General features: G+C 37.3%; 2 protein-coding genes across 3 annotated transcripts; one reads left to right on the forward strand and one right to left on the reverse strand.

Annotated features, from left to right (window-relative positions):
* The first annotated feature begins 5,464 nt into the window (after window positions 1–5,464).
* On the forward strand, window positions 5,465–12,549 carry cfap99 (cilia and flagella associated protein 99). Its single transcript, XM_079833424.1, has 11 exons — window positions 5,465–5,734; window positions 6,344–6,424; window positions 6,531–6,599; window positions 6,707–6,793; window positions 6,911–6,999; window positions 8,455–8,659; window positions 8,748–8,889; window positions 8,970–9,121; window positions 9,257–9,462; window positions 10,968–11,151; window positions 11,254–12,549. Exons 1-11 carry the CDS (start codon window positions 5,510–5,512, stop codon window positions 11,374–11,376), a joined length of 1,563 nt encoding a protein of 520 aa, XP_079689550.1. The 5' UTR covers window positions 5,465–5,509; the 3' UTR covers window positions 11,377–12,549.
* On the reverse strand, window positions 11,720–22,109 carry rtkn2 (rhotekin 2; the record flags this gene model as incomplete). Of its 2 annotated transcripts, XM_079833423.1 has the most annotated exons (13): window positions 11,720–13,353; window positions 13,501–13,608; window positions 13,700–13,865; window positions 16,216–16,347; window positions 16,459–16,565; window positions 16,643–16,737; window positions 16,845–17,045; window positions 17,183–17,300; window positions 17,940–17,993; window positions 18,097–18,143; window positions 18,262–18,449; window positions 21,708–21,812; window positions 21,906–22,037. In XM_079833423.1, 13 exons carry the CDS (start codon window positions 22,035–22,037, stop codon window positions 12,770–12,772), a joined length of 2,037 nt encoding a protein of 678 aa, XP_079689549.1. In that variant the 3' UTR covers window positions 11,720–12,769. The 2 variants fall into 2 exon arrangements, with proteins under 2 accessions (XP_079689549.1, XP_079689548.1); XM_079833422.1 differs by lacking the exon at window positions 21,708–21,812 and having other exon boundaries at window positions 21,906–22,109.

The following is a 22,109-nucleotide window of genomic DNA, read 5'->3' on the forward strand; positions in this document are numbered from 1 at the left end:
ACTCGGGTTGCCAAACAATCCGCTTTTTTATTCCTAAATTATTTAGTATAGTTTTTTTTATCGCTCTTTCGTTTAGTTTACATAAATAAACAAATAAAGGAAAAATATTATTTTTTTATTTTGCACACATTTGTTTAATTTTTTTTCTTTTTGTAAAGCACTTTAAGGTACCAACATGCTCTTTAAAATAATTGTATCAATATTATATTTTTACACTAAATATTTGTGTTTTAGGACAAAAGAGAACAAAGGGAATATCACTGGAGAATAGTAATAGGCTACTGACGTCCTCTCAGGAAAAGTCCGCCTCGCTCGCTGTTTCCAGGCAACAACAAAACACTGTCGTTACCGGATAGATGTTTTTCATAGGATACTTTCATAAACGTAAACCTATCCATATGGTTCAAGATACATTTTTCTAGTGATAAATTTTATTAGGATGCTCCATCAATAATCTAAATCAGATAAGTGAAAACGATCCACATTATCGAACTGCTGTCTACTGGTCCGACGGTATATTTATTTTGGCTGAGAAATCCATTGAGGATGAAGAACTACAAAGAACTTGTCAACGAAGTAACAAGGCTCCTGGTCGAGTTTCAAGAAGACAAACAATGTATTGACATTTATACACAGGATGCTGCCAAGGATCTTAAGGTATACAGAATATGTCATACACTACCAGTCAAAAGTGTGGAAACATTAAGTTTAAAAAAAAATTTTTTTTGAAAGTAGTCTCTTAATCACACCAAGGGTGCATTTATTTGATCAAAAATACAGCAAAAACAGTTATTATTGTGAACTATTTTTACAATTTAATATGACTTTTTTCTATTTAAAATATTTTAAAATGCAATTTATTTTTGTGATTCAAAGCTGAATTTTCATAATTACTCCAGTCTTTAGAGTCACATGATCCTTCAGAAATCATTCTAATATGATTGATTTGATTTGCTGCTCAAGAAACATTTATTATTATTATCTATTATCTATTATTTATTATTATGTTGAAAACAGTTGTGTAAATTTTTTCCCCAGGATTATTTAATGAATATAAAGTTCGAAAGAACAGCATTTTAATATAAACCTTTTGCAACATTATAAATGTCTATACTGTCACTTGATCAATTTATTGCATCATCGCCAAAACTTTTGAATGGTAGTACAATGTTACAAAAGCTTTCTATTTCAGATAAATATTGTTCTTTTGAACTTTCTATTCATCAAAGAATCTTAAATGTTTTACACAACTGTTTTGAACATTGATAATAATCATACATGTTTCTTGAGCAGCAAATCTGAAGGATCATGTGACACTGAAGGCTGGCGTAATGATGCTGAAAATTCAGCTTTGAATCACAGAAATAAATTGCATTTTAAAATATATTCAAATAGAAAAAAAGTTATTTTAAATTGTCAAAATATTTCACAATAATACTGTTTTTGCTGTATTTTTGATCAAATAAATGCAGCCGTGGTGAGATTAAGAGACTACTTTTCAAAAACATTAAAAAACCAAACTTTTGACATGTATCTCCATGTGTTTCATTAAATAAATCATCATATTCTCATGTCTTCTCTCGTTTAGAATCTGTCCTCTGCTGACCAGAAGTTTGTTATTGACACTTTGTATGGATGTATCACCCAAAAAAAGCTTTTGGATGTTGTGGTCAACATCTTTTACATGCAGCATGGACACATTTTATTCAGAGTGGACCGAAACCTATTCATTGGTAGGTGTATTTTGTTGATGTAATGCAAATATACTGTAATTTTCAAGCTCAAACTGGTATTGCTACATTTTTGTTAATACAGGGTATATACAGAACTTCTTAAGTTGAATTTAATACCTTTTACTACCTTTTTTAATACCTTCAAAATATTTTTTAATACCAGCGCGACTTCAAGCTGCAACTATAGTAGCGTAAATGAAATATTTCCAAATGGAATAACATATTGCATCACAATGTAACGAGGTCATTTTAACTTAACATCAACTGCCCACAGAGATGAGAATAGAAATAAAGACAGAAGTGGAAGGAGACATCTTCTTCATAGTTCGTGCAGTGTACAGAGGGAAACGAGAGCAATTTTCACGGCGCAATATAGATTTTTTTTCTTTTTCGTTTTAAAGGGTTAGTTCACCCAAAAATGAAAATTCTGTCATTAATTACTCACCCTCATGTCGTTCGACACCCGTAAGTCCTCCGTTCATATTCGGAACACAAATGAAGATATTTTAGTGTAAAGCTGATGGCTGAGAAAGGCTTCAGACAGGCCTCCATTGGCATTCAGTACATTAATACTCCCAAGACCCAGAAAAGGCACTTAAAACGTCGTTACAAAGTCCATCTCACCACAGTGACTCTACAATAATTTTACGATGCGACGACAATAGTTTTTGTGCGCAAAAAAAAAATCAAAATAACACCTTTATCCAACTTGTTATTGCCTTCCGTGTGTGCCTCCACGATGCATGCGCGAGAATATGACGTAACACTTTAGTCCCATTTTGAGAACTACGCCGAGACCTAAAGCACGATTAATGTAGAATTCAACAGCTTAGATACGCGCGTCTTCCTCTGCTTGTCAACAAATCGCTTCTGGGTCATGTGTCCGAACGCCGGATCTACGTCATATTCTCGCGCATGCGTCGTGGTCATTTTTGGGTGAACTAACCCTTTAAATCATGAAGGCGAGTCAGTGGATATCACACAAAAACGCAATGTGCGTGAGAGTCGGTGAAGTCTCAAACCTGGTCAATTATTCACTACTGAAAGTGAACGTAAAATCTGACAAGCTTTCGGCGCATATTCTCACAGAGAAGAGATATCTCTTTATTTATATAATTCTGCTTTAACATATGCTGATAACGTATAGCCTATAACTGTCTGAATTTATATTCTTAATATTTCTCTTGTGGCCCATATTGTGAAACAAATTAGAAGAGAAGTATAGGCCCATTTCATGTTAAACAAGTTGTTTTTGAAATAAAGCTGATAATACTGATATTATTGTAGTGTTCTGACATATTATAGACTGATAATCATTTTAATTATAGGCCTATAATTCCTTGTTTAATTGGGCAAAATGTATTTAAATAATGAGGAGTAAGCTAATCTATCTATTATTTTATTATGCAACATGTCAGTTGTGCATTGATGCATTATGAAATTATCACGGGGGCAAATTAAATGTATTATCAATTTAATAATAAAAGTAGGCCTACCCTAATAATAATAATAATCATTTATATACATAAATAGTAAATGCTAAATCTTCACTCATACAGTGAGCAGACAAGTCGCGCTCGACGATCCGAGCCATGGTGTGAGCATATAAACCGTGAGCTTTGGCTTTACATCGCATGCGATCTACTCGTACAGTGTGAGTAGGTAACCTTGCTGAAATCGCACAGTGTATGCCCAGCTTTAAGCAACTTGCATATTTCGAAACAGCTCTTCAATGCCATCGTTCAAATTGAAAGAGTGGTGTTTAGTTGCAAGGTCTAAACACCACAGCACCTCGCAATGTAACGTAGCGGTGGTGATCGGGCATAGCGTCTGCTGTCTGACGTCTGTCACGCACCTGTTGATGAAGCTATAGGACTAACGTTAGGCTACTGGCAGTGGTTTGAATCGGGAGAGCAGTCGGGGTTGAGGGCAAAGCAGTGGAGGTTGAGGTCGTTGATGCATCCGTAGCGCAGAACATTGATATGGGAAGCTGCTCGCTACGTCCGCACATCCTAGCTTGGTGGCTATTTGATTACATATGCGATTTGACGCCATTCACCCCCACCCAAGTTATATTAATTGTCTTCTTGCAGACGTGGCAATAAGCCTCGCGGCTATTGCAAACTACTGGCCTAAGCCAGTCTTTAAATCGTGAGTCCTCCAGCCAGAGGTCCGAAAACTTGCATTTCCCCATGCTTTAATTACTGAATGGAAGCGAGCTCGCGTACATGTTTGTCAGCAAGCCAGCCGGGAACCCAGTTTGTTTCAGCGCGCACGAACGAACACCACCTCACACGATATCGCGCAGGTCCTACTCTAAACATATAAATAAATCCACGCGAATTTTAGAAAAAAAAGGCCTGTACTTAACACAAATTGAAAATTTATCAAAAAAAAAATTGGGCTCAAATTTAATATCTCGTCAGATGACGTTTACTACTTTTTACTACCTTTTACAACCCCGCGGACACCCTGTAATATTACTATGGGCCAACTGCTGTTTCTTTTTGCTATATTAAGGGATAGTTCACCCAAAAAAGACAATTTTGTCATAATTTACTCACCCTCATGTTGTTCCAATTCCAAACCTGTATGGTTTCCTCTGTTGAACAAAAAAGAAGATATTTTGAAGAATGTTGGTAATCAAACATTTGACGGCTATCATTGACTTCCATAGTAGGGAAACAAGGTAACACTTTATATTGTGTCCTTGTTACATGTACTTACCATAGTAATAACAGTAAATGATGCATAATTACATGCAACCAACCCTAAACCCTAATCCAAACCCTATAGTAAGTACATGTAGTGACTTAATATTACTCAGTACTTAGAGTGTAACAAAGACACCTTAAAAAAATAAAGTGTAACCGAATTAAATACTATGGAAGTCAATGGGTGCCGTCAATGGTCTGGTTACCAACATTCTTTCAAATATCTTTGGTGTTCAACAGAAGAAAGAAACTCATAAAGGTTTGGAACAACTTTGTGAACTATCCCTTTACTCGATGCCAGACATTCAAAAATGTAACAGATCTTCTTTGGTCTTGTTTGGTTTTATCAGTTGTCTGTTATCTTGCCATGTTCCATCTTGATGATCTTGGCCTGGAGCATTTCGGTAGAATTATCAAGTCTCTAGACACCTCAAAAATGCACAAAGTAAGCAAAGCACATACATAATGAGATTTACAATGTAGATTTTGGCCTGTTAAACATTTACAGTACAGTGAAATTGAATCATGAACTAAAGTATTTCAACATTGTATTGTATATTTCCTCATCCTTTGCTTTCCGTCTCTGTGGCAAATTTCCTGTCCGGTACCTCAGTTCCTGAGTTTTTTCTTTAACGTCAGCAACCTCACAACACATATCCAGAGGGAATGGATTCACATTTATGATGCTGCCGTCGTAGAAAATAACTGGATCACGCCACTGCTGAGGTAAAATGATAATAATAATAAAAAAGGAGAATTATTGGTGGTGTAAATCACATTATTTTACATTATGATGCTGATGAGACCAAAGGATGTATTTAAATGCTTTTAAGATTGTAAAAAGTGTTGTTATTATTATAAAGTAAGTAATTAACTGAATTAGGTATATTAATTAGGTGGATGTTGTTAGGAAGCATTAAATTATTAATGAGAGTATGAATTTAATCCACCACCGCTGGAGGCTTGAAGAGGTGTGGCACAGCTTTGCCTGATGCTAGAACACGTAACTAATCTATCCTGCTCTAAACAAGACGTTTGCACGTTTAGATCTGTTGTTTATTGATGGTTGTTAGCAGGCATTGTGCAGAAATCCTTATTCCTCTTTTTAGATGGTGCAATGAGATTGAGACGCTGCTGGATCAGCTTGCCAAAAAAATGGGCCGAGGAGATCTGCCCAAAAAATCTCCCAGGAAAAACACAGAACCCAGGGAATTTGATCTGACCCAGCCCAAAGCTCGACCACTCCCTGCTCCTGAAGTCATTCCACAGCAGGACAAGCCCAAGCCGGCAAGTATCAAAATAAACACTTGAAACAATGGAGTATGTGTTTTATGAGTCATGAGTTATGTTTATGAGTAATTTTTCAAATCTATTATAAAACACATCAACTCTTTTCATTCAATCATCATTTTATTATTGCATGATTGGTTGTTTGGTAAAAGGCAATTCATTTTTTTTAATTTTGTAAACAAATTTTGAATACTTTTTAATGTTACAAACCTTTAGAAACACACTGTGTCTTTTTATTTTCGGCAATGACACAGATTTCAGACCAATGCATTATGACAGTGGTTCTCAACCAGGAGGCCTTGGCCAAATAGGGGGCCTCAGAAAATTTCCAAGGGGGTCGCAGGATGACTTTTTAAATGAAAAAGATTATTATTAATATATTAAAATAACCTTTGAATAATCTAACTCTAATCTAAATTAAAATGCTAGAAAAAAAGCTATCAGTAACCATTAAATCAATAGCTAAAAACAAAAAACCCAAAATATTTGAGGCTTTATGGGGGGGGGGTGGCCTTTGAGTCAAAAAGGCTGAGAACTACTGCGTTATGACATACAGACATTGTTCACTTCAGATTGTAAAATTATAATGATTGTGTACTCCCTCAGGTACCAGTCACAACTCATAGATCTCCAAAAGAACCAGAGATTCTGGATGAGATGAGGCAGAGGAACCGACAAAAAGCTTTAGTAAGCCCACACAGAGACATACTGGGCAACGGCTTTTAATTTTGATTATCGTTATTTACTTTGTGTTCAGATCTGACCTCATGGTGTACCTCATTTACTCCATTAGAAAGTCCTGAATGAAGCGAACTCTCAGCAATTCAGATGTGCAAACCCACAGAAGTCTGAGAAAACTCAAGTTAGTGTCTTACAGCACTATTGAATACATCAGCTATGTTTTTTCTTTAACGCCACATCTTCACAGAATTCGAAAGCTATTCATTTTTTATATTTTCTGATGAATAGAACGTAATATCCCAGATTCTTCAAAGCCATGATGCAGAACTCAAATTTGACCAGCTTTATACTTCTGGCAGCCCCGCCACCCAAAAGGTAATTCTGACTAGAACTAAAATGTTTCTTGACACATGCACCATGTGCTTTTGAACTATTTCTGAGTATCTTTGTGCAGTTAAATATTGAACGTATATTTTTTTTACAATGGCACAGACAAACAGCGTACCTGTCAGACTGAACACAACAGCCTTACTGCGAGAAGGAGCTTTATATAATCGTCAAATGGAAGAAGCGTTACAAAGGTAAAGTCACAGAATTCCTCAATGATAATCAGATTTTGTTATTTTTCTCTGTGCAAATAAACAAATAAATGTTGGACTAATTATTAACCATTATTCCAAAGCATTGAAAAGCAACTAATAGCATATTAAAGGAATAATTCTACAAAAAATAAAGTATAGTAGTTCTGGCAGGTCACGTTAGTCAAGCTCGCAGCAGCTGACTGTCAGCTGATCACGTCTACCTATAGGTATACGATGCCTATCACAGCATGCATATAAGCTCCTTCAGTATTATCAGCTGCTATCGCGTTCTCCGGAGCTTGTTACCCTCCTCCATCCCCAGCTCCTCCTTTCGTCAGTCTGGATTTGGCGTTCTGATTCCTCCTGAATCAGACTAAATTCCCGAATTAGGTTGTACATTTTAATATTGACATCAATGCTATCTGCTGTACATTGGTTCTGTTCTGTTTACCCTAGGGCGGTTTATCACTGCTCTCCCTGCTCTTATCCATGCTAGGCTGCATGGATGCACAGGGAGTTCTTGCCCAGAACAGAACCAGAAACAGAACTGCCAAAATCTAAACTATAAGCTAATTTTCTATCATCTTTGACGGTAGTGGTTCTGACAGAAACAACAATTCTGTCATCATTTACTCTCATATTTCCAAAACATGTTTTTGTCCATGAAACTCAAGAGCTTCAACTCAAGAGCTGCTCTTTTCCTTTCCATATAAAGACAGTGAATGTCAATGGATGTTGTTTAATTTAAAAAAGAACAAAAAGCACCATAAATGGTCTATATAACATAACATTTATAAAAAATGTTGCACTATTTCTGTCACTAATCAAATGTTGTGGCATTGACTCATTTGTACGAAACAGCTTCTTTGCTGGTTCAAATCACTAGCACTTTTTTTGGTTAAGAGAACTATGGTGTGCCCCAAGGCTCTGTATTAGGTCCTTTGACCTTTTAAAATGATTTTGCACAAACTTATAGAGTTTGTGCCAGCTTGAGTGCTGCTGTCACTAAAACAAAGAGGGGAAGAACTGTTCTTTTTTTCAATCTACATTTTCACCTATTGTTATGCTGCTCATATAACTTTTAATGAAAATATTTGTAATGTCTGATATCAAATATTTGGACGAAATTGTATGTATATGTATGAATGGAAGATAAAAGTTCTGGTTGATGGGATAATATATATAAATATAGTTTGACCCTTGCCAAGTCTTCTAAAACTATCAACAGTTCTGAGCAAGGAACAAATTGAAATGAGAAAATCTCAAAACTCATTTACATATATTTAAATATAGTGCATGAAAACACATCACGTGGACTACATTTGTGGTTATTTTAGGGTGACTTAGAAAATCATGAGATAGATGTGAGATTTTTGGGTAAACTAATACTTCAAGTTTTCCACTGTGGTATAAGAAAGATCCTTGTGTTCTGATGTATATGTATTTGTTGTTCAGATTGGAGCAATTGTCACAGGGTGCAAGCGAGCCGTCTGCGTTCATGCAGTGGCAGAAGGAGATGAAGGAGAAGGATCTACAGGAGGAACTAGCTGAACTGGAGCGCCGAAGACTGGAGGGAAGGATCAGCCACGAAGAGGCGGTTCTTGCACGAGAGCGCGTCTTGGAGCGTAACCACCATAAAGCTCAGCAGACTAAAGAGGAGGTGATCTCATAACAAACATCAGTGTTTGCAGCAATACATGACTCAGTCTGTATTATGTGTATGCTGATGTAATGTGTGATTGGTTCAGACTGCACAGCTCATGCGCAAGTATGCAGAGAAACGTCTGAAGGAGGAGAAGGAAATGAGAGAGCTCGTGCAACAAGTGGCAGATGGTCACAAGAACTCCAAAGCCGCCAAAGCTAAGCTACAAGAAATCAAACAACGGATAGGTGCAAAGATTGTGGATGATACGTATGGCATAATATTTTCACAAAGCATGACAATAAAACACTGTTTTTCTCCGGAGCAGTTAAGGAAGTCTCGGAGCAGAGCAGGGAACTCCTCTGCCAGGCTCTGGAGGAAGCTCAGGCCGAGCTAAGCAGGAAGATGGAGCTCATCCGTCAGATTCGTGCTTTTGAGTCAGTCTCTCTGTTCAGACAAAACTTTGTGGATGACACTGAGGTTAGTGTATCATCTTATTTAAATAGAATAAAATGACATGCACTACTAGTCAGAAGTTTTGTATCGCTGCCTATGGGGATGAAAAAGAATGTATGCATCATTATGATCTATCCATTGTTTTGTTGTGTTACTCAGACTGGAGGTCATGATTTGCTGTGTGAGATGTCTCTGGCGGAGCTGCGGGAGCGTTTGGCACTCCTGAGAGAGTCAGAACAGTGTGAGCTTGAGGACAGAAGACAGCGCATCTTTCAGGAGAAACAGCTCAAAGAGCAGCTACTGCTAGAACAGCTGGACAATATCGCTCTACGCAGAAGTCTGGCACAACAGGCTGCTTTGCGCAGGTAACATACCGGTCCGATCACACCTGTCCCTATTTCTAGGTCACTAATTATATCAGTAAACTCCTTTGTACAAAAGGTCAGACTGCTTTCTTTGAAATTCATGAAGACTTACAAATGACCTACTTATGTTATCTGACTGTGGTTGTATTTCTTCACTAAAACTGCTTGACTAGAAGTGCTGCCTTTAACACTCAGCATATTCTTCCTGACAGGCTTAAAAATTGGGTTCGCACAGGCACTAGCCTGGTTCAAATACTCCCTCTTAGATCACTATGACTTTGTTTGGGTGGTGGAACAGAATGGCTAGACATCTACTTTTTTAATGTACAGTAACTGACTTGAAGAAAAAAGTGTGATGACTAACTTGTAAGACTAGTTTAAGCAGTTTATGCAACATGCCCCTGATCTTACAACGGTAAACTATGGTGTGCCACAAGGCTCTGTATTAGGTCCTTTGCCCTTTCACGTTTTGCTCAAGCATACAGAGTTCATGCCGGCTTGAGTGTTGCTGTCATTAAAGCAAAAAAGGAGACAAACCAAATACAAATTCATATTAATTTTTCAATCTACATTTTCACCGGTTATTCTGCTAATATAACTCATAATGAAAACATTTGAATTAAATTAGAAATATGCTAAAGTATTTTCCGTAGTGGTCTCAGACATTTGGACCCCACAGTAAATATACATATGAATGATTATACACCAATAGGTGAAGTGAATAACACTGAATATCTCTTCATTACGGCACCTGTTAGTGGGTGGGATATATTAGGCAGCAAGTGAATATTTTGTCCTCAAAATTGATGTGTTAGAAGCAGGAAAAATTAGCAAGCGTAAGGATTAGAGTGAGTTTGATAAGGGCCAAATTGTGATGGCTAGACGACTGGGTCAGAGCATCTCCAAAACTGCAGCTCTTGTGGGGTGTTCCCGGTCTGCAGTGGTCAGTATCTATCAAAAGAAGAAGGCAAGCCGGCGGAGGCAGTGTGATGCTTTGGGCAATGTTCTGCTGGGAAACCTTGGGTCCTGCCATCCATGTGGATGTTACTTTGACACGCATCACCTACCTTAGCATTGTTGCAGACCATCTACACCCTTTCATGGGAACGGTATTCCCTGGTGGCTGTGGCTCTTTCAGCAGATAATGTGCCCTGCCACAAAGCTAAAATGGTTCAGGAATGGTTTGAGGAGCACAACAATGAGTGAGATGTTGACTTGGCCTTCAAATTCCCCAGATCTCAATCCAATCGAGCATCTGTGGGATCCATGGAGGCCCCACCTCACAAATTATAGGACCTAAAGGATCTGCTGTTAACATCTTGGTGCCAGATACCACAGCACACCTTCAGTGGTCTAGTGGAGTCCATAACCTCGACGGGTCAGGGCTGTTTTGGCAGCAAAAGGGGAACCAACACAATATTAGTTCATAATGTTATGGCTGATTGGTGTATATTATGTTGAGTTAAATATGTGGAAAAGAAGGGCTGAATGATTTCTGTTTTCAGTCAAGAGGACAAAAGGAGGAGAAGTGAACTGCGGGAGGCTGTCAGAAGAGATGAGAGAGTGCTGGCCCTACAGAAGACCCTGGAGCAAAAGCAACAGGAAAGACAGAAGAGAAAGACTGAAAAAAACAGTTTGAAGAAAAATGAACAGGTGCTTCCACCCACAGTAAAGACCTCCCTCAAAAAGGTGAGAAAGAGACTTGAAAACAATCCAGATGTCACACATTTTCCCACAATAACAGAACAGACACTTATTGTGTTGTTTTTCTCCATTAAATGATACAAGCAGCAGGTTCTTGAGGAACAGCACTGGCAGGAGTTGGAGCGCAATTTGGAACAACAAATTAATGGAGCCTTGGAGCAATCATCTAAAAACAATGGTGTTGGTCAGAACCACAGGCGAGTTTTCTGATGCCTCATGACTGTTACAACGTAAAAAAAAAAAAAAAAGCTATTTATATTGTAACAACACATAGGCAAAAATAAATAGTAAATGATACTTGGTATATAGGATGCCATCTATATTTTAAGTTGTTTTAGATCATCTAACAGGTTTGGCTGGTGTTACTAAAGAATTTGGGATGATGTTATGAAAAACACTATTACAGTGTTTTGGGCGTGGAAAGTCAACAGAATTATTGCATGATATTTTTCCATACTGAGAGATTTCTACTCAAAATACTACACTAACAAAGAGCCTTCTCTGTATTGCAAAGGCACACATACTAAATAAGGACATCAGAATAAATCATTTTAGTACAACTTTTTAATGTTGTTCCATTTCATTTTAACAGAATTACCGCAAATATATTTTCCCATTACATTAATGCCCAGAGAGAAAAAAAAAGTAATGGTTGATGAAGAGTGATTTACTCTAAAACAACTGAAAAAAGAACCGTTTCATCCAAAAGAAACAATGTATTGCACAAAAAGTACTAGAACAACATAAATCATTGTGTAAATAATAATCTACAACATTATTTAGTGGAATGTATTGTGAGCTTAAACATTAAGATGTGTACGAAGGAAACAAATTCACCCTAACAAGACATTTTCATACACCCCATACCCTACAGTGTTTCAAAGTGCTTGGACCTTATAAACACATTTTAAACTAATTGATTCAATACAACAGTATAAAGATTAAACCCTTAGTGTCTAATATAAACATTTTTAAATGTTAGTTATTTAAAAGTACTAACGTTTAACTGTATAAAATCGTTCAGTCCAAAAATACAAAAAAATATCGTTCAGCATCTTCTCCTACTGATACTTAAAAAAAAGGAGCAGAAAACCGTTTTCATACCACAGACAAAATTTCCTATCATATTATGACATTATTCTGTGATATGATAGAAGAAAACTGTTAAACTGAAATGATGCAGCTGCAGTGGGCCAAAATATTAAAGTGCTTAGTTGTAGTGGTTACATCATGAGTGCTTATTACAGACAAGTATAAGTATAAAACATGATACACAACCTAATTTATCAGTAAATCAAGATTCGAAATGAATTGGGCCGTCATTCAGCCAATCAACTACAGGACTGGTATTTAAAATGCTATTAAAATGGTTTACGAAAAGTTACAACTTTTGTCCGATTATAGTCATTTGTTCAAGCTAGAACAAACAAGAGAGGCAATGTATACATTCCCATTCCCTCCCAGCATTCTCATCCACATTCTCCTGACCCTCGATATGGATCAATAAACGGGGGAGAGAGAGTTTATCTCTTTATGAGTCCAAGGACATTTCATCCTTTCATAACAGATCATTAATCAAAGAGATGCCTCATGCCTCATTAATTCACCAGGCTTTTGGGTTCATCTTTTCCCTGAATGACATCCTTAGTTTGTTCCTGGGGGCCGGCACAGGTGGCTGAGGGAGCTGACTGTATTCTTTCTCTGGATTTTCTGGTATATCTGATTCATCATCTCTTTTCTGCGGGACAGAGGTGTGCTGACAGGGCTCGATCTGTCCAAGAGGTGCGTTTTTGCGCGTGGATGCGTGGCTCTTCTGCAACTGCTGAATGATGGCAGAGAATTTAGCATCCAGCGAGGGTCGCCCTGTCCGAGGCCTCGTCCCCTTACAGTTCTCTTTCTCCTGATTGGGTAAGACGCTGGGAAATGGTAATTTATCAGGAGGGGGCGGAGGAGCTCTCCTCTTCTTTTTGCTGCCCGTGACAGGACTCGTAATAGACAGATTGCTTTCTTTACCTGGTGACAGAACCGTTTTTTGTACTACCATTGGCTGGGATCCTTCAAACAGTGCTGCCCAATGAGGCGGCTCTGTGTCCTCCTCCTGACCAATGAGAAAGCGTCCATCAGTTTCCTCAATCTTATTGTGAATTATGTCAGTCAAGCTCTCAAATTTCCCAGGGGACCCGATGCCTGAAAAGAATACATTATTAAACAAACAATGAACACAGAAATAACAATAAGTTGGCCTAAACTCGTTCCTCATAATTCAGTCTAACAAAAGCAGTACAAGTCACTCTATATTATAAATGACACATATAAATGTCCTTGATTACTCACTCAGATCGTTATAAACAGAGTCAGCTTGCTTCGTAAGAAAGAGCGGGGGTTTTCGTGGTGACAAAACCTTAATTTCCATGAGCTTGTCACATGAATGTTGCCACTGACCTACAGAATAAAGTTCATAATAATTATCACACAAACAAACTGTGGTAAAATAACTTGGCTTTGATTTGTGACAGAAGTTAGTTGAACTCACTCTGGTCATAAATGTGCTGCCAGAGGGCGTCCAGCCACTCCTGCAAGATGTCAGGATTTTCAGCAATGAACACATGACTGACGAATTCTCCATTTCCCGGGTTTATCAGGTTGAGTTTACAGCCAGTCCTCTGGTGGTCCTTTTCTATCACACGAATACGGGTCTCCTGCATGGACACACACACACAAACTCTGTATGTACTACATATATGGTTCTTCAATGTATCCCAAATGGTAAAGCTTTGTCAGTTGTTTGCCATTATTGCTGTAACCTATAACACTGACCGCAATTCAATTACTATAAGTTTATTAGATTAGAAAGGCTGCATATAGCAGTGTGGCCATATAGTCGATTATTATAGAACCACTATCGGCTGATATTAGATTTTATAATATTCCATATTGGATTTTTAATTGCATTTGCCATTTTTACATTTTTATTTGTGGTATTAGAATTAACTTGTAGTATTTAAAACAATTGATTTGACTTATTTTTAGTTTACATGGCCAAAATAGCACATTCAATTAATTATCCACTTATTGGTTTCGGCCAGAATATTTTATATTGGTGCATTCCGAAGCAGTGCCATTATAGTATTATAGTTTTGTTTTCATTTTAGTTGTTATGTGCTTGTCATTACACTCACACACTCACACACACTCACACACACTCACACACACTCACACACACTCACACCCACTCACACACACTCACACACACACACTCACACTCACACTCACTCACACACACACTCACCTTTCATTTATGTCAGTATATTAATTCTAACTTATTTTATTTCAGTTAATTGTCAAGGCAACATTTCTAAGTTTAAAGAGATAGTTCACCCAAAAAGGAAAATTCTGTCATTTACTCACCCTCAAATCGTTTCAAAACCCGTAAGACTTTCGTTCATCTTTAGAACACAAATCAAGATCTTTTCTTTAATGAAATCTGAGAGTCTTCTGTCCCTCCACTGACAGCTACACAACTACCACATTGACGCTGTAAAAAGTTCATAAAGAGATCATAAAACGAATCCATATGAATTGAGCGGTTTACTACTAATTATCTGAAGATCTCGATTGCTTTATATGATGAACAGATTGAATTTTGAGTTTGTATGTGAAAAGCATTCATCAACTCGATTAGTTGTGATAAACGAAAGCCTAAGCATGTTCGCTTGACTTGCAAGAACCAATGAGGTTCATTCTCGTGTTACGCAGAACGTTTGAGCTTCAGCAAGAACCAATTAGGTTTGTTCTCATGCGTCAAACAAGTATGAATGAGCTTATGTTCGCTGATCAATATTTATTTGTGAACAAAAGCCTAAATTAAATCTGTTCATCATATAAAGCGATTGAGTCTTCAGAAAATGTGGACTAAACCTCTCAATTCATATGGATTTACTTTACGTTCTATTTATGAGATTTTTGAAGCGTCAAAGTGGTAGTTGCGTAGCTGTCAACGGATAGTACAGAACTGGCTCATATTTTATTAAAAAGATCTTCATTTGGGTTTCAAAGATGAACGAAAGGCTTACAGGTTTGTAACGACATGAGGGTGAGTAATTTATTATTATGAAGTTTTAAATTTGTGTGAACTAATCCTTTAGGATTTTTACATACATTAAAAATTGTTTTGTCTTTTCCGAACACAAACATATTTTTTTCCTTTGGAAAAATATACAATCATGCACAAGACCAGGAGGGTATTCCAGAAAGCAACTAACAAGATAACTTACTGTCACATATACTCTGAACTGTCGGTTGATTAACCCAAGCTTACTCAAGGTTTGCTGGTTCCAAAGTCCGGGTGTAAGTTTAGCCAACCCAGAGTGTGTTCCCACCGGTTAACACAGAAGACCACCATGGAAACAGACGCTAAGAAAAAGCGCGCCACTCTACTTCCTTCTTTTATTTAATGGTGATTTACAAAACCTACTTAGAGCACTTCGGCACCTATTTGGTGGTTGTGAAATCATTTTTTCAACCTTTTTGTTTAATAAGTAATCTTTATTCACTGAGAATAAGGATTATATTGTTTGTTTGATGCTAATTAATTGAATGCAGATCCATGTGTGCGATGACAAGAAAATAAATATATTTGAATTTAACTGACATTTAAACATTACCTTGTTATAATAGTGCTTTAGAATGAATATATAATACTGTATTTTATATAACTAACTATATAAATAAATTTGGATCATGAGCTGCTCCAGACAGGTTATGTTCAGAGTGAGTTGCTACGGCTACTTACATACCCTGAAAGTTACCTCTGTTTTTGGAACCGAAAGTTGAGGTTATCCGCTTATTTACTCTTAAACATACCTGGGTATGTCACACAACCTGCTTTCTGGAATTTCTGGAATAAGTTACCCCCCTGGAATTTGTATTTTGTGGTGACCTCAAACACAGTAGCACACTTGATCTTATACATTCCTTCCTAAAAACTAAGTTTTGCACTGAGGTTATGAGAAGGGGGAAAAAAAAAGCCATTTTAAAAATGATTCTTACCTGGTTTATGGGAATAATGAGGCTGGGCTCCACTTTTGCTTGAATCTCTTCAGGAGAGTAATAGCATGAAATCTGTCCAGCCTTCAGCACACAATATAACTTGCAGCGGCGTTGCAAACCCTCAATGCTTAGCTAAATGGATAAACAAAATGCTGATTTAACAAATGTCATTTCATTTATAAATGCTGATTTGAGTCATTATGGCATGTATTTTTCCTAGAAAAAGACCAGTTGATGTCTTACCTGTTGGCTCAGGTAACTGCTCATCATGTCTTGTGTCATGCAGTCAGGTTGTGCCACCAGCTGACAGCACAGGTTTCCATACAGCGGCAGCCATGACGAAGCCTCCACTGACAGAGCAATGGCAGAAGGTCAATCAGAACCACTTTGCTAGTCAATTATTAAAATGCGACTTGTTTGCTCTTACCATTTTGCATGATTATAAGAGAATGAGACTGGAAAGATCCCTCTGCCTGCTCCAAACCCAGTGTGGTGTACGCCAACAATGAGTACCGTGCACCTCTTGACACACAAAAAATTAAATAAATTGTTGCATGCATTTCTCTAGTACTATGACATAAATTAATTTAATTGTTAAGGTAATGGACATTATATCCATTCTTGCATACAATGGTATTGGGTTGGATTGGAGGAAAGTGTCTGGGTCTCCTCCATCCAGAAGAGGGCAGAGTTTCCTGCCTGAAGATCTGCCAAAAGAGGAGCGCAGCTTCCTGGCCAGTTTTTTCGGCGTGTTGACAAAGGTTGCTTCTTCCTCCAGTCCACAGCTATACAGCTCAAATGTCAGTTCAAAGGCCGGCTTCGCCGCAGAGCTGTTCAAATGATTGAAATGGAGCTCAGAACAGACTGCAGCCAGGCACTTCCCTTTCTTTTAAACAATAACATAACTTTCACACAGTTCTCAAATTACTAGATTTGCAGAGTGAAATAGGGAGAGCTGAGAACTTACAACATTTTGACACCTTCAAAGCAAATATCGGTCATTGAGGGGTCTGCAATCACCATTTCAGAGTCAAAAATCTCTGAGCCAATCTTTATCAAACAAAAGACTGCCACCCGCTGTGCATCTGTTGGGTTCAGAATCAGATGCGCATGACAAATGACTATATGAAGATATTTATTCAAATATACACTACTGTTCAAAGTTTGGGGTTGTTTTGTTATATGTTTTTGAAATAATTGTTTTATGCTCACCAAAAAGGCATTTACATTATAGTAATATTGTGAAATTATACAAATTCCATTTTATTATATTAAAAATATAAAAGCTGCATGTACATCATTACTCCAGTCTTCAGTGTCACATGATCCTTCAGAAATAATTCTAACATGCTGATTTGCTGCTCAAGAAACATTTCTTATTAATTTATAGCTTAATAATTTTGTGGAAACTTTTTTAATGAATATAAAGTTTAAAATGTCTTTATTTGAAGTAGAAATCGTCTGTAATATTGCTGTCATTTGATCAATTTACTATGTTGCTGCTGAATAAAATTATTAATTTATTTAAAAAAAACAACAACCCCAAACTGAACTTTTGAACTGTAGTGTGTGTGTGCAAGCAAAACCATTAAATTAATTAAAAAATCTAAATAGATAGCATATTTTTGCATTACATTTTTAAAATGAGCAAAGACATGGATTTTTTTTAATAATAAATAATTATAATAGTTACAATATCATAGTTTTTTTATATTGTCACTCACTCCCTTTGCTGTTAAAGTGTTCCGAATCTTTCCAAAACAATGGAATTCGCAGGTCTGGAAAAGTAAAAGGTAAAAAAAAAAAAGCATAAATCAAAGAAACACTGAGATTTTAATAACAAACAGGGCTATATGACAAAAAGAAAAGTTGATTCCTTACCAGATATGGCTACCTTCCCCTTACAAGGGATTTGATCCTGAGAGGATCTAAAATAAAAAAAATATTTGAATGACCATATATTATTTACGTATACCGGTATGCATGTTTGATCATTTACATTAAAAATAAAACAAATACTCCCAGCAATACACCTGCTGCTCTGACCTTCTGGTGTCCTGGTGCTCTTTCCTCCTCTGGGCTTCACTCATGTAGGCTTTAATTCTGGCATTGCAGGTTAACAGACTCCTGGAAGCGTCCAACACCTGCTCTTTTTTAGTGCTGGCAACCAGAAGCTTGTAAGCCCCGGCTCTCATTCGCATCTCAAACTCCAACTTCTCCTGAATATCACAGTCCTATTGGAAAGGTAAAATCCATCAGGAGAAATAAAGTAGCTTTATGGGCAAGTGCTCTCAAAACAGTTCTGGGTGAAACAAATTCAGACAAGCGGAAGAGAATGACTCTATTCTACAATAATTCCTGATGCAGGTGCATGCTGATTTATGGAGAGACAAGGTATGGGCATTGGGCACCAATGGTCTGTTCATCAATGAATGGGAATGATGCAATGAAGAAATATACAAATAGCTGGAAGAGAAGAGGAGCTCACTACTTTAAAGGGTTAGTTAACCCAAAAATTAAAAATCTGTCATTATTTACTCACCCTCATGTCGTTCCCGTAAGACCTTCGTTCATCTTCGGAACACAAATGAAGATATTTTTGATGAAATTCAAGAGGTTTCTGAACCATCCATAGGCAGCCACGTCATTGCAACTTTCAAGGTCCAGAAAGGTAGTAAAAACGTGGTTAAAATAGTCCATGTGACTACAGGGGTTACTACTACTACTTCCTTAAAGGACAACTCCGGTGAAAAATGAACCTAGGGGTAATTAACACATGGTTACCGGGTAGATCGTTCTCTGGGATGTCGAGTCGAGCCACGAATGCTGTGCTAAGTGAGCTGGTCGATAGGAATTATCGCAGCTTAGCACAGCGTTCGTGGCTCGACTTGCCGAGACTGTTCTCCAAGATGGCTCCTGTCTGTATACGCGTAATGTACTGTCTTTATAAAGTATCTTCTTATTAAACTGTACACTTACAAAGTTCTCAATGCTTCGGTTTGCATGTAAGGACCCTCATTATGCTACCGTGTTAGTGTGAGGCTATTTTGAGCCTTGTTAGTGGTATTAACTAGCAATTTCATTTTACTTATTCTGTGCCCCATTTACTCGCGTTATAAGCTCATCTGTTTTTAGAGATAAAACTCTTTACATTCGATTGTCATGAAAACGCATCCCAGAGAACGATCTACTCGGTAACCATGTGTTAATTACCCCTAGGTTCATTTTTCACCGGAGTTGTCCTTTAATGTTATAAAGCAACGAGAATACCTGTGTGTGCAAAAAACCCCCCAAAATAACACTCTTCTCGTCTGTTGACGTAGTAAACAATACAGCGCTTCCGAGTTCTACGGCAGAATGCCGACTCCCCATTGGCTGACGCTGTTCACGTGAGCACCTCGACGCATCTGTGTGATGCTGACGCAGGAGCTGGTCAATAATGAGGCGCCGTTCTGACGTTAACCTGGTAGCGCTGTACTGTTTTTACTACATCAACCGCATAGGACGCTGAAGAGAAGAGATTGTTGAATAAAGTCGTTATTTTGTTGGAGGTTTTGCGCACAAATTTATTCTGGTCGCTTCGTAACATTATGGTTGAACCACTGGACTCACATGGACCATTTTAAAGGATTAGTTCACTTTTAAATAAACTTTTGCTGATAATTTACTCACCACCATGTCATTCAAGATGTCCATGTCTTTCTTTCTTCAGTCGAAAAGACGAACGTGCATCACAGAACAGAGCAAGGCGAGCATTTGTGCTTACAAAAGGTAAACTTTTTAATTTATTTTTTAAATGGCCGATTGTTTTGCTAGATAAGACCCTTATTCATCGTCTGGTATCGTTTAAAGCCCTTTGAAGCTGCACTGAAACTGTCATTTGGACCTTGAACCGTTTGGGGCCCATTGAAGTCCATTATATGAAGAAAAATCCTGGAATGTTTTCATCAAAAACCTTAATTTCTTTTCAAATGAAGAAAGAAAGACATGGACATCTTGGATGACATGGTGGTGAGTAAATTATCAGCTAAAGTTTATTTAAAAGTGAACTAATCCTTTAACGATGTTTACCACCTTTCTGGGCCTTGAAAGTTGCAATGACATTGCTGCCTATGTGTGGTTCAGAAACCTCGGATTTCATCAAAAATATCACCATTTGTGTTCCGAAATTGAACGAAGGTCTTACAGGTTTGACAACATGAGTGTGAGGAATTAATGACGGAAATTAAATTCTTGGGAAACCATCCCTTTAAGTCCTTATAGACCCTTTTCACATTTCCGGGTTTCTCAGAAGCGGAAGTCGTCATAGTTGGATAAACTTTTATAGGAGGTGAATGAGAGACTACATTAAATATATTTTTGTGTCCCCATTTGCTCAAATAGCAAACGAAAAACGGCACAGTTTTCACAACTTTCAAAAAGAGGGGAAAAATAAAGTGAGATTGATAACGGAAGTGAAAAGAGAGAAAGATGTTCATTTTACCATCACTCCGACGCGGTATTAGAAACACCACAGCAGCGCTAACTTGTTTTTTTTTTTTGTAATTTGATGCAAAAGTAATATAATACAAAGCATTAGTGTTATAAATGCACACATTTAAAAAAAATTATAATACAAAAAACGTTGCAGGATTTACGATATGGATGACCGTTAAAACACGTCATCACAATCTGTGAAAAGGGTCCATTATCATAAGAGGAGAACCAACAATGGTACATGGATTGATGAAAGTGAGTGGAAGTAATGGAAGTCCGAGTCATTTTTGGTGAATCTGTTCTTTTACAAATTAGATTAAATAATTATTTTACATAATTACATGCTATAAAACGTTTCAATAAAGCATTTGGAGACTGGTTTTAAAGGGATAGATAGATCAACCAAAAATCTCTCTTCTACTGAACACAAAAGAAGATATTTTGAATAATGTCAGTAGCCAAACAGTTGGTGGGTCCCATTGACTTCCACAATTTGGAAAAATATGAAAAAATACTATGGAAGTCTGTTCGGTCACCGACATTATTCAAAATAGGTTGGGAACAAATTGAGGGTAATGATGACAGAAATTTTATTTTTGGGTGAACTATCCCTTAATTATATTTAATATTTAGTTTTATATTTACTTTTAGTTTATTAATATAGTCATCTCATGGTTTTACTAATCAGCTCAATTATTGGTTCTTGCGTTTAAATGAATCTGTTTGATTGGTTCTGAGAATCAGTTTAACAGATTCAATAAAAAGATCCGACTCAAATGAAACGATTCGCCCACGAATCGTATATTGTAAAAGCGAGTGGTGAGGACTAGTGGGACAAAAAGATGCAAAACAATCTAAACATTGACTAATTTTAGAGGTGTGAGATGAGGTTTCAGAATATATTCGGCCAAAATTATTCATTTCACTCATTTGGTTAATTGGAGGACTTGACATAACATGGTGTGTTGAAAGAATATGAATGAAAAATGATCACACTCTCCTTACACACAAACTACCTTTAGTTTCTTAGACGTCTGTCTTATGTACAACAAATTCATGTCTTCTATTATCTGCTGCGTGCCATGCACACTTGTGCATCGCTTCATATGTCTCGCTTTGGCCTGAGAAAATTATTGAATGCAAGTTACCGGTTAGCCTTGAATAATAACAGACATGAGAAACCACAGCGTGAATTTCAGCAAAAACAAACTCACCTCATTTTGAAAAAACATGCTTTCTCTTATTTTCTTTCTCTTGATCTCCATGGCGAGAGAGGAACCCGATGATACCGTGGATCGAGTGGCAATATTTCGTTTAAAATGTTGAATATCCCGCGGTGGATCCATACTGGCCTCTTCCTCAAGACAAGCCCCTCTCCGCACAACGACCCAACGGATAACACAAGCGCGAATCGACCA

The sequence above is a fragment of the Gobio gobio genome (genome assembly GCF_949357685.1).
Source record: "Gobio gobio genome assembly, chromosome: 13".
NCBI classification, from domain to species: Eukaryota; Metazoa; Chordata; class Actinopteri; order Cypriniformes; family Gobionidae; genus Gobio; species Gobio gobio.